This window comes from Colossoma macropomum, unplaced genomic scaffold, assembly GCF_904425465.1.
Source record: "Colossoma macropomum unplaced genomic scaffold, Colossoma_macropomum, whole genome shotgun sequence".
Classification (NCBI taxonomy): Eukaryota; Metazoa; Chordata; class Actinopteri; order Characiformes; family Serrasalmidae; genus Colossoma; species Colossoma macropomum.
In genome coordinates, this window is record NW_023494803.1 from 41,685,443 (window position 1) to 41,701,622 (window position 16,180).

The window sequence follows — 16,180 nt, forward strand, 5'->3', positions numbered from 1 at the left end:
AACACCGTCACTGCAGCGGAGCTGAGTCTCCAAAACAGCAGCACTGAGTGACCAACAGACCTGCAGTGGAACGTTTTAGAACATCTGCATCTCAGCACAGAAACCAGGACTCTCAGTTAAAGTTAGTATGTTTGTGGTCTGGATTGAAGCACTGCAGATAAACAAATTAGCTCATTAAAAAACAAACAAACAAACAAGAATAATCAGTAAGGCCAGTTATGGCACGAGTCTAAAACAGCTCACAGCACGAAAACAGCCTCAAATTACATCCACAAACATTCAAGTGATAATAATCCTGCAAATAAACAATATTCATGTAATTCAGTAGACTAGCTGGAGACCAGCTCATTCTCATTACCGCAACGCACACACTATTTATTATTACCAATATTCACTGATTTGGTTTTATAAATTAGAAGAAAAAGTGTTGGAATTATATTTTTAATTATCTTAATTTGAATGATTTCTTTGTAAATTGTGAAACCAAAACAAAAAGCAGAAAGAAAAACCTCAATGGCTGCCAATGTGTTGCGATGATGACATCAAATTGCAAAACAATATATTTTGTTAAATGTTTTAATAATTAGCATTAAAATACAAAAGTATACAGATCACACTGTAATCCGTGAAAGCATAAATAAAACATTTCCACATTCATCTTCAAATTCCTGTATTGAAGCAACTGGAAAATTTGGCTAAAAATCTAATTTAAAGTGAATTATTCAATCTTTATTTGTAATGAACTTCGTATCTATCGGATTAGTTTGAACTGTGTCCCACAGTAAAAACCTAAAAACACCTTTAGCACTCAGACCTTAGAAAATCAGTGTGGAACATCACAAATCATCACTACTGAAACATTTTCTGCAATGAAGTAAACATTTCTGTGTTAAAAAAGAAAAATTTGATGATTTTATATGAAAAGTAAAAATTAAAGCAAGTCTGAAGACGCCAAACTGGCAGATTAATTAAGTAGCCTTTGGAACATTACTCACCGCCGCCCTCTAAAGGTTGGAATTTAAATGTTTTTTTTTTTTTTGCGTTTGTCCTAATCCAGTACAAAACATGCTCATTTCACACTGTTGCAACATAAACATATTTTTGAAAGCCAACAACTAAGGAAAGTAACTGTGATCCGCTTAAATTATCGCGATCAGGTGATTAATCCAATAATCCACTATAACAGGTCTAACTGCATTCAGGCCACTTGGTGAAAAGTTGAACTGTGCACATCTGTTCAGAGTTATACTGTGTAATAAACAGACGTTTGAACACTGAGACCCTATTATATATTTATTAATGGCAAAGCAAATTAAACAACTATAGGCAGAAACATGATCTGAAACTCAGCAGGAGCCACAAGTAAATATGAAGAGCTGATACTGTAATTTCTGCTGTGCACTAAATAAACAAGCCTTAATCTGGAGGGGAGGAATAAAAGACTGAGCATTCACATTATCATCAAAGAGAACTGAAGACAAAAGAAAGGAAAAGTGCTCATCCAATTTATGACCTCAGAGGAGGACACCAAGTGTCAATCAACAAAACCCACCCTAAACAGCAGTAATGTGACCCCCCCCCCTCCCCATTGAACTCAAACAGTTCGATCGTCACACTGATCAGAGGCCAAGCTTACAAAAATATATAAAACAAGGAGTAAGAAAATTATTCACAAATATCAAATTTTATTTATAACATACCTAAAAGACTATTTACATTTGCGTCAATTTTGTAGAAATGCACCTTTAAAAACTAAGATCTTTTTTTTTTGGTGTTCAAGTCCCTCAGTGCTCCATACTGTAAACATTACAATAATTTATATAAAATTATTTCCATCTCCCAAATTATATTTATTTCTTTATTTCAAAAAAATCCCCCACTCGTCATCCCCGTTAGAAAACAGCAGGCAGCAGAGTTCTTGGAAAAGGAAATGAGGGAAAAAACAACAAAAAACAGGTCGAAGCATGTTGGAGAAGACGGAGCCGCAGCGAAGAGTCGCGCTAAATCAGAGCTTCTTCCTCCGAGTGACCGGTTTGGGGAAAATAGCTTCCATCACGCGTTTGCGTCGAAGGTTCATCTTCGGGACGGGCTCGTCTTTCTCCTCGGCGCGTTTCTGCGTCCGAGCGGCCGGCTGGGCCGGACTGGCCAGCGGAGACACCAGATCCACCTCTAAGAGGGGAACAGGTTCAGGAGCCGCTTTCGTCCTGTTAGAGAGAAAAACAGAGTTTTAATAAATGATTTTCAGACAATAAAGCAGCTTCAGAGACCAAACGTCTCGGATTTGGAGATAAAGGGGCAAATCGGCTACATTTGATTTGTTTCCCAGCGTAAAATATTAAAAATGTCTATGATACTAAAATCAAATGTTACATTAAACATCCAGCAAAATTTGAATTTAAAATGGAAGTGATAAAGTTTAGAATCTCAGATTTCATTCATATAAAATCAACTGCTTTGACAATGTGCGCATAAAACGATTCTATGATGAAACTAATATCTTATAAGTTTGTCAGTTTGTAGGAAGCTGTAAAAATGAATGTGTTTTGGATGATAAACGGAGTTGAGTGATTTCATGATGTTTAATAAATCTGCACAGCATTGAGAATAAACTGAAAGAAACTGACACCCACAATGACTCATCTGCCTCATAATTAAACAGCTACCCTTAGTATTTGAGATTTCAATAAACAGAAAATTACAGGTTATTTAATAACACTTTTTAACCATATTCTAACTTTATATTGTTCCCAAAACACACTGCAGTCTTTAGTAAAGAAAACTGTTCTATATAGAACCATGAACACTCAAAGAACCATTTGCATAATTACAGGGTTCTTTGCATCATGAAAGGATTCTTCAGATTGATGGCGAATGTGCTGTAGATGGTTCTACACAGCTTCAAAAATGGTCCTTATATTACTTCAAGCTTGACATCGTAATAATAGAAGAACCCTTTTTGGTTCTATATAGAACTAGACAGCTTCTAAAAAGAGAGAAGTTTACCTGGTTGTTCTCTTCTTCCTCGTTTTGACCTCTTCAGCTTGCACTGCAATGTCATTTGATGGAATCTGGTCCTTCATTACAAACAAATTCAAAAAATGCAAAAAATACATGGATGTAAGCAACAACAATACGCAGGATCTGAAATGGTCATAAGTCATATTTCATTTTAAAAGGGAATTAAACCAAAATCCCAGATGTAAACAGAGAGATTCAGAGTGGTAGACATTTTATTTACTATCCAGAACCACCAGTGAACCTACACGAGTCTTCTGAGTTTATATGGAATGTTGATGATGGAAAATAGTGGAAAATCTGAAATAATAAGTTTTCTTTGGGGACTATTTTGCCTCACAGCGCCCTGCATGTATCCCTCCACCATGAATGGAGTTTAAGTTCTCCAAACTATCATAAAACAGTGTCTCAGTCATCAGGCAGTGAATTCATAACCATTTCATGTAGGAACTTTCTGTGAGGGAGCTTTTAGAGGTGGACGTCTGGTTCCTATCACCACCACTGTGAACAGTTCTGACTCGGTAAGTTTCTCTAGAACGGAGCGTTTCACACCAAACCACTCTGAACGACTCTGAACCGCTCTGAATGCCTCTGTTTACATCTCAACCACTTAATTAAGCAGAGATTTAGAAAGTTTAGGAATTTCACTAAGATAATCGTCTTGTTGTGCTATAAACCTCACCTCATGATGTTCTTCTGCAACAGCAGCTGCCCGTCTTGTTCGAGTTACAGGAGGGGACAGAATCATTTCTGATACATTGATGTCAGTCTTTGTAGAATCCTTTTTTCTTCCTGTAAGATAAACAATTAAATTAACAAACTGGAGAAAAAAAGCAAGATTTAACGATGTGAATAGAGCAATTATGCAATCGTTGGCTGAGAACATTTGAAGCATCACCTCTTGTCCGCTGCAGGCTGGATGTAAAGGTGAAGGAGTCCTTCACAGGTGAGGAATCAGGTTCAGGCACTTTGCTGGCCCGTGTTCGTCTAACAGAAGCCTTTTTGGTGGTTTCCTGCGTTTCAGTAGATACCTCCTCCGCTGGAACCTCAACACCTTTGTTCTGATTCTCGCCGACAGATTTGGTAGTTCTCCTCTTGGCACGTACTATTTCCGTAACGACTTCACCTTCTTTGGCTCCCTCATCCTGCAGTCTCTCCATCAAGGCGTTAGCCAGTGGATTCGCAGATTCCACATCCAGAGGAGCTTCCAAAACCAGACGTTCTTCTTTCTTTGGCTCCTCCTCATGACTCCAAAGCTGGCTCCTGGTCAGACGTCTAGAAACGCTCTGGAGCTGAGCTTCATCAACCACAAACGTGACGTTATTGGCCTTTTCTGCTGTTCCAGCTCTGGTCTTTCTTCTGCTTCTTGGAGGGGTGACCACAGATTGATTTGGAGCCACTGCATCTTCTGCAGAATCCTTCTGGAAACTCTCCAGAGCCAGGCTCAACCCTCGGGTAGACTTGCGCGTCACCCTGCTGGGACTAGCAGAAGCTTTAGGTGGCTCTTCTGGTGCCTTCTCTTCAGGAACCTCAGGATGTGACTCTGGAACGTCAACGGAGGACTTCCGAGTTTTCCTTGCGCTCTGTTTAACCTGTGGGACAGCCACGTCGTTGATGACCGATTCCTCCATAGGCTGGGCTTCTTCATCGCTGCCTACATTTGTGTTCCTGGTTCTGCGGGTTCCTTTCCTGGGAGTTGCTTTCTGTGGAGTTCTACTTGGACTTGAAGGCTTGGAGGCTTTTGTTGAGGGTATCTCCAAACCATGTGGCAATTCGGGTTCTGCTTTTCTTGCACTTCTTCTGGGCGTAACAGGGACCTCAAAGTCTTGCAGCTGTTTGCCGCTCCTTGTGACTCGTCTTGGTGTGGAAGGCACCTTGGACTCTGTCTGCTCTTCGTCTGAAAGATCTTTCTCAAAATCGGTGATGAGTAACGGAAACTTAACAGTTTTCCTGCCTCTCCGTGCAGGACTCTGCTGCACCGGCTCAGCTTTATTCTGTTTGTCTTCCGCTACCTCGTCTCTTGAAGGAGCCTCAGGATGTTCCTCTGAAGATTTGAGAGCTTCCTTAGGTTCATCATCCTGGGGTGATGCACCCTCATCGAACCTATTAGCATGATCTTCAGCCATAGGAACGACCTCCATACCTGTGGTTGAGAACTCATGAGCTTCTACCGCAACGTCTTTGTGAGGCATGGTTCTGCCATGTGCTTTTTTCTCATCAGGAACCTTCTCATCATCTTCATCCTCGGCTGAAGCGGAATCTTTAATATCTCCATTCTCACGTCCTTCGTTTAGATGCGAATGATCCTCTTCTTTTTCAGCAGAAGCCGATTCTAGCGTTTGCATGGGTTTCACTTCAAGCACCTCCGGTTTGTCAGGCGGCTCAACATCTGGTGCAGCCAGGATAACAGGTTCAGCCTTTGCTGTTGGTAGATCCTCCATTTTTTCCATAAACTCATGAGGAACTTCAGTATACTCTACGCAGAGGACATCTGGGTTGGCAACTGGTTGGCTCTCCATATGTTCAGGATGCTCTGTGTCCTGGTCGGTAACTAACTGGTTGTTAAGTTCCACTTCTGAAGCAACTGGTTCTTCCTCTTCATCTCCAGCATCCAGCATAAGTGAGAAAGTATTGGAGCCTCCAGGGAGTGGTTCCTCCGGTTCCTCGCCTCCAAGAGCATGCAGAGCTCCTCCATCCAGAAGCTCCTGGTGCTCAGCAGCCAGCTCGAGAGGAACCAGGAGAGTGGTGGAAGGTTTCAGTTCAGTGAAACAAACAGGCCCATCAGCTTCCTCATCCAGGTCTGCAGGTGCCAAACCAACCATCACCACCTCTCCCTCTCCATCGTCCTCTTCCATCACTCCGTCCATCATCTGCTCAGGGACCCAAAAAAACAACAACAAAAAAAAAAAAGACAGTGTAAGTCTCAAACATTCGCTGTGTTTCTATTGACATTTTGCACAAATGATAAGCTGTAAAAAAAGATTTTTTTTGTGCAAAAATGAAGTTTCTGTGATATTTCAGGTATCTACAAAGATTTGAGCTAAAGATGGACGGAAAAAGGTTTGTCGAGATTCATAACATTACTATTTCCAGTCTACATCACCAAAATTTTATAAACGTTAAAACGTTTTTTGTAAAAACGACTTTGGATGGCAAACTTAATAGATGGAAATCTATCAACAAAAGGTACAAATGCAAAATAAAATAAACCAGAAAAACATTAAGGTTTAAGGTTCCTAGGACTTTCTCAAAGGCATATACATATGGCTCATTTCATAATAAAAAGTAAGCACAACTTATTATGATTCAAATTTGAAGTTATTGATATGTATTAGTCTTGTTTTATGGAAAGGAAAACACTCCTTGCAATTCTTTTTGGGCAGTGAAAGAATAATTATGTAATTCACAGCGTTATTTAAATTATTTAACATAATTCAACACAAGACTTACCTGATTCAGTTGTGCATCAGGGCCGACAAGCGACAGCACCGCGGTGGTCTGCTCTTGGAGGAACTGCTCATGGGGTGGAAGCTCCTCCAGGTACACGCAGGAGCAGGTTGGTGCTGCCTGCCATTGCCTTTAACTTCCTCTATAATCTCCACTTCACTTCCCGAGTCTTCCTCCTCTTCGTCTTCTTCACCAGAATCCTCCTCAGACTCTGCACTGGACAGTTCGTCACTGTCGTTCAGGCTGACCACAGCTACGGAAAACAGAGGAAAACGAATATTAACTTTTGTTTCTCCTATCACGCATTCTCTTAAAGGAAAGCTTAAAAACACAAAACAGTATGCAAACACGACTGATTGGACGGGTAGTAGACTTGGCAATGAAACAATACATATTATAATCCATTTTTTTATACTGACGATGCACATTTGAGATATATTGGATAAAATGATTATCTGATACAATTACTGCTATTTCAATAAACTAGATGGTATGTATCTCTATGCTTTAGACGGGGAGGAGGAAGAACTCTAGCCATTCACTCACAACGGCAGCCATTTTAAGGTTTGAATTTATGGAAACTAAAAAAGGCAACGACTTTGAAGGAACAAGGAGAGATTGTTCAAATCCTCTGCACTGTGGAACAGATTCATTTGCTAGAATGAGAAGCTCTGTATTTTTCAGGATACAAAATACAATCAGGACGCAAAAATATCACAATAGGATTTTTGCGATATCAAGCAACCCCACGACTGAGGAAAGGAAACTCTTACACTGAGACTCTGAGGTTGTGGCTTCAGAAGAGGTGACCGATTTTTGCGTGTCAGCAGCCGGAGCATCTACATCATCCACGGCCGCTGGCTCAGACTCCGAGTCCTTTAAACCATCAGGCTCACTGTGTGGAGGAGACATTGAGTGAATGCAGGCCTAGTCAGGAATAATAGTGAAAACTGAAATACTAGGTTATTTGTGGTACCTGTTGAAAGACGTCCAGGTTTCTGGTTCCTCTTTAATGCCAGAACGAGTCAGTGGTGGCGACAAGTCGTTACCAAATAAGTGGCGCTCCACATAATCATCCAGATCTGAAAGTAGACAGTATCAATAAAGTTTGCAAGCGATCTGAAAAAAGCAAGTGAACTACAAAATATTTGGCTAGACGGCTACGGTAGCCTTTAGACGATGTGCGGTAGCCCTTAGACTGCGACAGTAGCCTTTAGACGGTGTGCGATAGCCCTTAGACTGCGACAGTAGCCTTTAGATGGTGTGCGGTAGCCTTTAGACGGTGTGCCGTAGCCCTTAGACTGCGACAGTAGCCTTTAGACGGTGTGCGATAGCCCTTAGACTGCGACAGTAGCCTTTAGACGATGTGCGGTAGCCCTTAGACTGCGACAGTAGCCTTTAGACGGTGTGCCGTAGCCCTTAGACTGCGACAGTAGCCTTTAGACGGTGTGCGATAGCCCTTAGACTGCGACAGTAGTCTATAGACGGTGTGCGGTAGCCTTTAGACGGTGTGCGGTAGCCTTTAGACGGTGTGCGGTAGCCCTTAGACTGCGACAGTAGCCGTTAGACGGAGTGCGACAGCCCTTAGACTGCGACAGTAGCCTTTAGACGGTGTGCGATAGCCCTTAGACTGCGACAGTAGCCTTTAGACGGTGTGCGGTAGCCTTTAGACGGTGTGCGGTAGCCCTTAGACTGCGACAGTAGCCGTTAGACGGAGTGCGACAGCCGTTAGACTGCGACAGTAGTCTATAGACGGTGTGCGGTAGCCTTTAGACGGTGTGCGATAGCCCTTAGACTGCGACAGTAGTCTATAGACGGTGTGCGGTAGCCTTTAGACGGTGTGCGGTAGCCTTTAGACGGTGTGCGGTAGCCGTTAGACGGAGTGCGACAGCCCTTAGACTGCGACAGTAGTCTATAGACGGTGTGCGGTAGCCTTTAGACGGTGTGCGGTAGCCCTTAGACTGCGACAGTAGCCTTTAGACGGTGTGCGATAGCCCTTAGACTGCGACAGTAGTCTATAGACGGTGTGCGGTAGCCTTTAGACGGTGTGCGGTAGCCTTTAGACGGTGTGCGGTAGCCGTTAGACGGAGTGCGACAGCCCTTAGACTGCGACAGTAGTCTATAGACGGTGTGCGGTAGCCTTTAGACGGTGTGCGATAGCCCTTAGACCGCGACAGTAGCCTTTAGACGGTGTGCGATAGCCCTTAGACCGCGACAGTAGCCTTTAGACGGTGTGCGATAGCCCTTAGACCGCGACAGTAGCCTTTAGACGGTGTGCGATAGCCCTTAGACCGCGACAGTAGCCTTTAGACGGTGTGCGATAGCCCTTAGACCGCGACAGTAGCCTTTAGACGGTGTGCGATAGCCCTTAGACCGCGACAGTAGCCTTTAGACGGTGTGCGATAGCCCTTAGACCGCGACAGTAGCCTTTAGACGGTGTGCGATAGCCCTTAGACCGCGACAGTAGCCTTTAGACGGTGTGCGATAGCCCTTAGACCGCGACAGTAGCCTTTAGACGGTGTGCGATAGCCCTTAGACCGCGACAGTAGCCTTTAGACGGTGTGCGATAGCCCTTAGACCGCGACAGTAGCCTTTAGACGGTGTGCGATAGCCCTTAGACCGCGACAGTAGCCTTTAGACGGTGTGCGATAGCCCTTAGACCGCGACAGTAGCCTTTAGACGGTGTGCGATAGCCCTTAGACCGCGACAGTAGCCTTTAGACGGTGTGCGATAGCCCTTAGACCGCGACAGTAGCCTTTAGACGGTGTGCGATAGCCCTTAGACCGCGACAGTAGCCTTTAGACGGTGTGCGATAGCCCTTAGACCGCGACAGTAGCCTTTAGACGGTGTGCGATAGCCCTTAGACCGCGACAGTAGCCTTTAGACGGTGTGCGATAGCCCTTAGACCGCGACAGTAGTCTTTAGACGGTGTGCGATAGCCCTTAGACTGCGACAGTAGTCTATAGACGGTGTGCGATAGCCCTTAGACTGCGACAGTAGTCTTTAGACGGTGTGCGATACCCCTTAGACTGCGACAGTAGTCTTTAGACGGTGTGCGATAGCCCTTAGACTGCGACAGTAGTCTTTAGATGGTGTGCGGTAGCCCTTAGACTGCGACAGTAGTCTATAGACGGTGTGTGGTAGTCTTTAGACGGTGTGCGATAGCCCTTAGACTGCGACAGTAGTCTTTAGATGGTGTGCGGTAGCCCTTAGACTGCGACAGTAGTCTTTAGACAGTGTGCGGTAGCCTTTAGACGATGTGTGGTAGTCCTTTGGTTCGTGCACTAGGCTAAACAGAAAAGAATCTGATTAAAATGTAAGGTGCAGCTCTTCACTGCCCTCCGGTGGAGGGGAGTTCAGGCAACTCATGGTTCTTGAGAATGTATAAAGCCTATTTGAATATCAGAAATCCTCACCGACTATTTGATTACTAAACTTTAACTCACCCCTGATTCGCTACCACGGTCCACACTTCACGCATACATTAACATAAATTAATCCCTTATGTACTCACCGGATGTCTCCATCGCCTCTGCTTTATGCTCCACCTTGCCAGCAATCTCTACAGCGTCTTCTACCCCAGCTTCATGGTTAACCAACTCTTCAGCAGGAGGTTCACTGACTGGTTCACCTGCTGGTTCTTGAGGTGCAGACTCCAACTCTTTGGACGCCTGTACTGCAGGGCTTTCACCGATTGGTTCCGTATCCATGGCGGACGCTTCGGTGACCGGTTGCTGTGGTTCGGGCTCGGAGTCTTCGGTCACTGTCAACTCTGGAGGCTCATTGATGGGCTCCTCAGCCCTGGTGGAGGGTTCACTGACAGGTTCTTGTGGTTCTGGCTCTGCTTCCTTGATCAACAGTGGTTCCTCATGAACAGCTTTGTCCTGATTTGATTCTTCGACAACTTCAGGATGATGATTCAGCACCTCGTCCACCACAGGCTCAGAGTTCGGTCCTTCCACGTGAGGTGCAGGCATGAAGTCTGTATGCAAATCCTGTGTGTGGCCCTTTTCCTTGTTCTGTTCTTCATCTTTACTGGCATCCAGCTGCATCTGAACTTCAGAGACTTCTTGAGACTTCTCTTCTGCGCTTTCTTCTGAAGGCTGAGATACAGCAGGCAGTTCCTTTGTGGTGGCGTCATTAGCAGAGGTTTGGACTAATTTTGCAGCTCCTGGGAATCTAACAACCACTTCCTCCTCCACGCTGGTTTCCACCACCAGCTGGCGCTCCTGCCTCTGCCTTCCAGGGTCCCCAGGAGAGAGAGCATCGTGGAACTCCAGAGTCGTATCTGACTGGATCGAGATCTCGCTCGTCTCCTGGCCCAGACTAGGCCTCGGCAGCAGCGTGGGCAGGACCTGTTTGGACTCCTGCATTTGGAGCTCTTTAACAGGGGAGCTGCTCTCAGATTCCACCTTCTGCCCTGGTTTCTCCTTCTCTTCCAAAGAAGGCTCTTTCTCATCGTCCTCTTCCTCTCCAGAATGCTCACTCCAGGCCTCAATACCTCCCTCTGGTGGTATGATTGGTCTCTTGAGCTGGCTAAGTTCATTATCTGCAGCAAGCTGCAAAAGAACCACAACAGACAGGAATATAATGGTGCATTCTGGTGCAAAAAACTCAAAAATGGACATTTAAAATTGTATTTTTCCAGTATGTTAAAAAGAAGAGCCAAGTCCTGTTGCCTGCAGAAAGTTGTGTTAACTTGCAGTTAGAAAATTAACAAATGATCATTAGACTAGGGGTGCCAAAACTTCACACAAAACTGTATGATAACTACCTATTACTTTATTATTTGGCGATTTATCGCATAACAAACGTTACTGCTCTGAATTTAAAATACACACAATTTAGTGTCAGCTAAGCTAGCTCAATAACTGCATAAAGCAGGAGTCATATTACATATCTGCAGTTCACATTTCCTTGAGAAATGGGTGTGACTGAAGATTAGCCCCAAAAGCAAATGATAAACAATAATGACAAACATGAACAAAATTATATCCTCATGGGAATGCAGAGCTGGACACTGATCTGGAGTAATTAAGTTTGGTGAACTGCGTGCGGGTGCGGTTAGCCAAGGAGCTAACAGTGCATTTAACAAGCTGGCTAACTCGTCTATTACAAACAATAAAAGCACAGAAGTAAAGAATATCGGCATATCATAGTGTTTCTTTCATTGTTAATTAATTTTTTTGTATTTTTTTTTTTTGATTTTAACCCAATTTGGATTTTCTCCCCAATTTAGTCGTTGCCAATTCCACCCGCTAGTTAGGACTCCCCCAATCACACGATACTACCTGTGAAGCCAGGCACTGCATCTTTTCGAGCTGCCGCTCACGCAACGTCACCGGACAGCCGAACGCGCTCGGAGGAAAGCGCCAACCGCCAGATCTGTTACGTCAGCTAACAGATGTCTGCGCTGACTAGCATCGCGCTGAGTGATGGGGGGAGAGGGAGGGGCCATCCCACCCACCCAGAGAGAGCGAGGCCAATTGTGCTCTCTCGGACTCCCGGCTACGGACGGCTGTAGCATCACCAGGGATCGAACTTGCGATCTCCTGATGAGGGACAACACTTAGACGGTTGCACCACTCGGGAGCCCCAACCACTGTTAATTTATAGTCAGTGGGGAAGAAATGTTTAAAAGTCTGTGCTTAAAAACGCTGAAATCAGCCTTCTGAGTTCAACACCACCAAAGCAGTAGCCCAGCTGGTCGACGACACAAATTCTCATGTCAAAGTCCACTGAAGTTAAACCTGATGTGAAATTTTACATGCGAAATGCTGTTCGCCTGCAAAACTGGCGAAAATGTGGAGGCAAATGCAAGTGTGATCCTGGGCCTTAACGGATAGTGTTAACTATCAAAATGTCACCAAAACAAAAAGACCATTTATGTCAATATACTCAACTAACCTCTACTAACAGACAGAGTAACAGAGCACCAAACTGTTTGTGAATATTGGTATTTGCCAGTTTCAATATCATGACTATTCTTTGTGTTGTATTTCAGCATTATATGTAATAAACGCCACTGCCTCTGAGCTGTGCTTTGAGTATGAGCCTCCAAAAATAAACATAATTGGTGTTAGCTGTGCTAGCTGGTGAACTGTACGACACATTATGGTTATGTTCGCTAGATTTATGTCAGGGGTACTCAATCCTGGTCCTGGAGATCCACCGCCATGGAGAGTTCAGGTCCAACACACCTTGCTCTAATTCTCAGACGCCCCTGAGAGCCTTCATTACCTGGATCAGGTGTGTTTGTTTAGGGCTGGAGCTAAACTGTGCAGGGCGGTAGATCTCCAGGCCCAGGACTGGGCACCCCTGCTCTAAAGTAAAGTAACAAGCACAAGAGTCGAGGGGAGAGCGGTAAACCGAACTGTGAGAGTGTTGGGACTTAAGAATAACGCCAGCAATCTTATAATTAAAAAAAGGAAGCCAATTAATCTCTTACACAAGCAACATATTAACCCGCCTGTGGACAAAAACACCCTTCAGAGAGGGTGTGCATCTGTAAAGATATGGAGAATATTTAGTTTTACCCCATTACGCCAGTGGACAGAGCTCTTGGGCAGCTCCGGGGACCCTGCCTCCTCCATGAAAGTGATCCGGCTCTCTTTGGGGCGTAACGGGGGCGTAACGGATCGCCCGGGTGAGGCAGAGGGGGTTCCCAAAGGTGTGGGACGCAGGCTGCTCCTCAGGATGGACTGGGGGGTGAAGGACGAGAACACTGGAGCCGACGCAGCCAAAGCTCGAGCTCTCTATCAGGGGAGAAAGAGGACAGATATTAACAGGCACTTAGGGACACTGTTATAAAAACATTTAAGCTACTCTTCTCTTTTTAAAAAGGACAAGCTCACCAAATAAAAAAGTAACCATCACTATATTTGCAGTAAACTCACTCTTTACAGCAGTGCCACTACATCGAGTGAGATTTTTTCGGTTTAAAGACTAGGATAAACTGCCTTCTGATGATGTATCCTGGAGGAGGGAGGAACTTTGAAAAACGACAGGACCTCTGTGGTGGATCCATGAGGGCAGGACGTTTGAAATGACTTTTTTGTTAGCTGGCTGATGCTGAAGGAGACAAGATGGCTAACATCACTGCTAGGAAGCTGAAGTGCTATATTAGCCTGTAGATCAGTGGCTAGGCTAGCAGTCAGGACGTCTTTTTCCACTGTGGGGAGGTTTCCAATTTGTTGTATGATGTATTTGCGCAATGTATGCTGGGTATTGTAGTGAGAGAACATTGATGGATGAAAACTGTGAGAAAGTCTGTCAAACTGACGAGGCTGAGAGGTTTAATGTTACATAAAGTGAAAATATGAACACTTCATGGCTTCCGAAAGTGAATTCCAGAGCAGCTCCACTATAACGACAGAAAACACCTCGTTTTTTTAATGTAAAGCTTGTAGGTGTGGATTTCTAGTCTTGTAGTCTAAAGTTTCTCCAGTAGGGGCGCTACTAGCACACAAGTCTCTTTAGCGCTTGTCATTTAGAGAAGAAACAGATGAACCCACACCAGCAGAATCTAACACACGTGTTTACAATAACAACTGAGGTGAAAAAGCCAAAAGATCAACTCAATCTGTATTACGGTGATTTTCATTAAAGATTTTCATTAAATAAGTTAATGTTAAAATGCTAAAGAGTGCACAGAACAGAACACAGGATCGTGATGGAGTTTCACTGTTGATCTGCTGATCAAACTGTTTGAACATGCCTAGTGCTGACCAGCGCATGAGACTGAAGAAAACAGTGATAAACCGCTGCTTATCGTTACTACTGTCATTCATGTTATTTGTCAATTGTTAGATTTTGATTGAAAAATTAGAGATTTTGCCTGAAATTTCAGAAGAAAAATTACATTCCATACGCTGGTCTAACAGGATGCTCCTGTAAGAACACGAGGTCTTAACGCTACTGTTGCATTTAGTCTGATAGGTAAAGAACAGAACCTAACGATGCTGAAAATGTGTTTTATTTTATGTGATAAACTACCACTTTAAATAAAGCACCATAAATACACTCTTAAAAAGATGGTTCTTGAAGGGATCTTTAGTACAGAAAATGGTTGTATACAGAACCATGAACGCTCAAAGAACCCTCTGCGTGATAAAAGGGGTCTCTACATCCCCAGAGGGTTCTTCAGATGGATGGAGTGGAATGTGTAGTATATGGTTCTATACAACAACAAAAAGTGTTGTTCTTTTGTTACATCAAGCTTGTTACAAAAGACGACCCTTTTTTGGTGCTGTATAGAGCAATTTTCAGAAAAGGTTCTATATAGAACCATTTGCATGCTTAAATGATTCTTTGCATGGTTCTTCAGATTGTTGGAGAATGTGTTGTATATGGTTCTATATAGCTTCAAGAAGGGCTCTTCTGTTGTTATGACCTTGCGCTTGTTACAACAGAAGAACCATTTTTGGTGCTTTACAGAATCATTTTCAAAAAGGTTCTGTAGAGAACCATCTACAACACATTCTCCATCAGTCTGAAGAACTATGACACTGCAAAGAACACTTTAATCATGCAAAGGTGCTTTGAGTGTTCATGGTTCTATGCAGAACCATTTTCTGTACTAAAGAACCATCTTTTAAGTGTGAGAATATACTTCACGCTTTAGAGGCCTTTTATCATTCCGCTGATTAAACAGATCAATAGGTGTTTCCACAGTGATGTGAACTGCGCTGTGAAAGTGTCCAACAGTAAAGGCAGCACTGAGCTTCTCTAACGCAGTGATAGGAAACAGAGAAGCACACAGATGGACGTCTGCACTCATTTATTTTCAACTCCACATGCTGATCAATTTTACTGACCATCGGACACGCATGCGTCATAACATCCCCAGGCTGTAAGAGGACGTCACAAAGCCTCTGAGCCCATTGTCAGTGAGATTAAAGGTTCTTCCGCAGTTAAATCAGCAGCGGCTGACCACTAAATTGAAAGACTTTACCTTGACCACCTGTGGGGTCTGCAGCAGACTGAGCTCAGGAGCTTTGGTGATGCTCTTAGGCGCGGCCCATGAGCTGATGGATCTGGGTGGGGTTCCCTGCGTGCGAGACGCCTCTGGAGACGTTTGGTAAGACGGCTGCACCACCAGATCAAAAAGCCTGTAAACCGAGTCAAAGATTGGGACAGGATATTTTTAATAAAACAAGATGTATCAAAACAGACCTGAACCAATCAGAGAGAGGAGATCCTCCAGGCAGTTTTACCTCGACATCCGCTTGGTCAGCATGTTGATCGGAGTTCCTACGAAGGCCTCAGGCACGTGTAAGGTTGGAGGATTTGGACTGGGCACCAGCACCTCTGGCTCTCTGGGGCTGAAAGACAAAACATCACTGTGATCATTTTCTTTCATTGTGTCAATTTCACAGAAAGGTAATTTATGATTATTAATGAAAGCTCAGATGATTTAGACGTAAATTTAGATGAACAATTATCGTCTGTGGAGCAACTGCGATAAAACCATCACCGAATTCAATTACAGAGCCTCAACCTGACGCTCACATTTCCTCCTGACAGCAAAAGAATGACTATATAACATTTGCCATCGACACTCTTGGTTCCTCAAGTGTTCTTTCGTTAAGAGAATGGTTCTGTTTTGAACCATGAGTTCTACATAGAACCATTTCATCCTTAAATGATTCTTTACATGGTTCCTTTTAAAAATTATTCTGTACAGCACCAAAAAGGGTTCTGCTATTGTTACAAGCTT

At 43.9% G+C, this 16,180-nt stretch overlaps 1 protein-coding gene across 1 annotated transcript in view; it reads right to left on the bottom strand.

Moving 5' to 3' along the window:
• Positions 1-1,280: 1,280 nt before the first annotated feature.
• The window catches only part of ahctf1 (AT hook containing transcription factor 1), a 45,566-nt gene continuing 30,666 nt past the window's right edge, over positions 1,281-16,180 (bottom strand). Inside the window, 12 exon segments of the mRNA XM_036592891.1 lie at positions 1,281-2,204; positions 3,004-3,074; positions 3,698-3,807; positions 3,914-5,885; positions 6,466-6,563; positions 6,566-6,715; positions 7,236-7,357; positions 7,439-7,544; positions 9,977-11,021; positions 12,999-13,217; positions 15,416-15,572; positions 15,678-15,785. Of these exon segments, the coding sequence (XP_036448784.1) occupies positions 2,006-2,204; positions 3,004-3,074; positions 3,698-3,807; positions 3,914-5,885; positions 6,466-6,563; positions 6,566-6,715; positions 7,236-7,357; positions 7,439-7,544; positions 9,977-11,021; positions 12,999-13,217; positions 15,416-15,572; positions 15,678-15,785 (4,357 nt within the window). The 3' untranslated portion in view covers positions 1,281-2,005.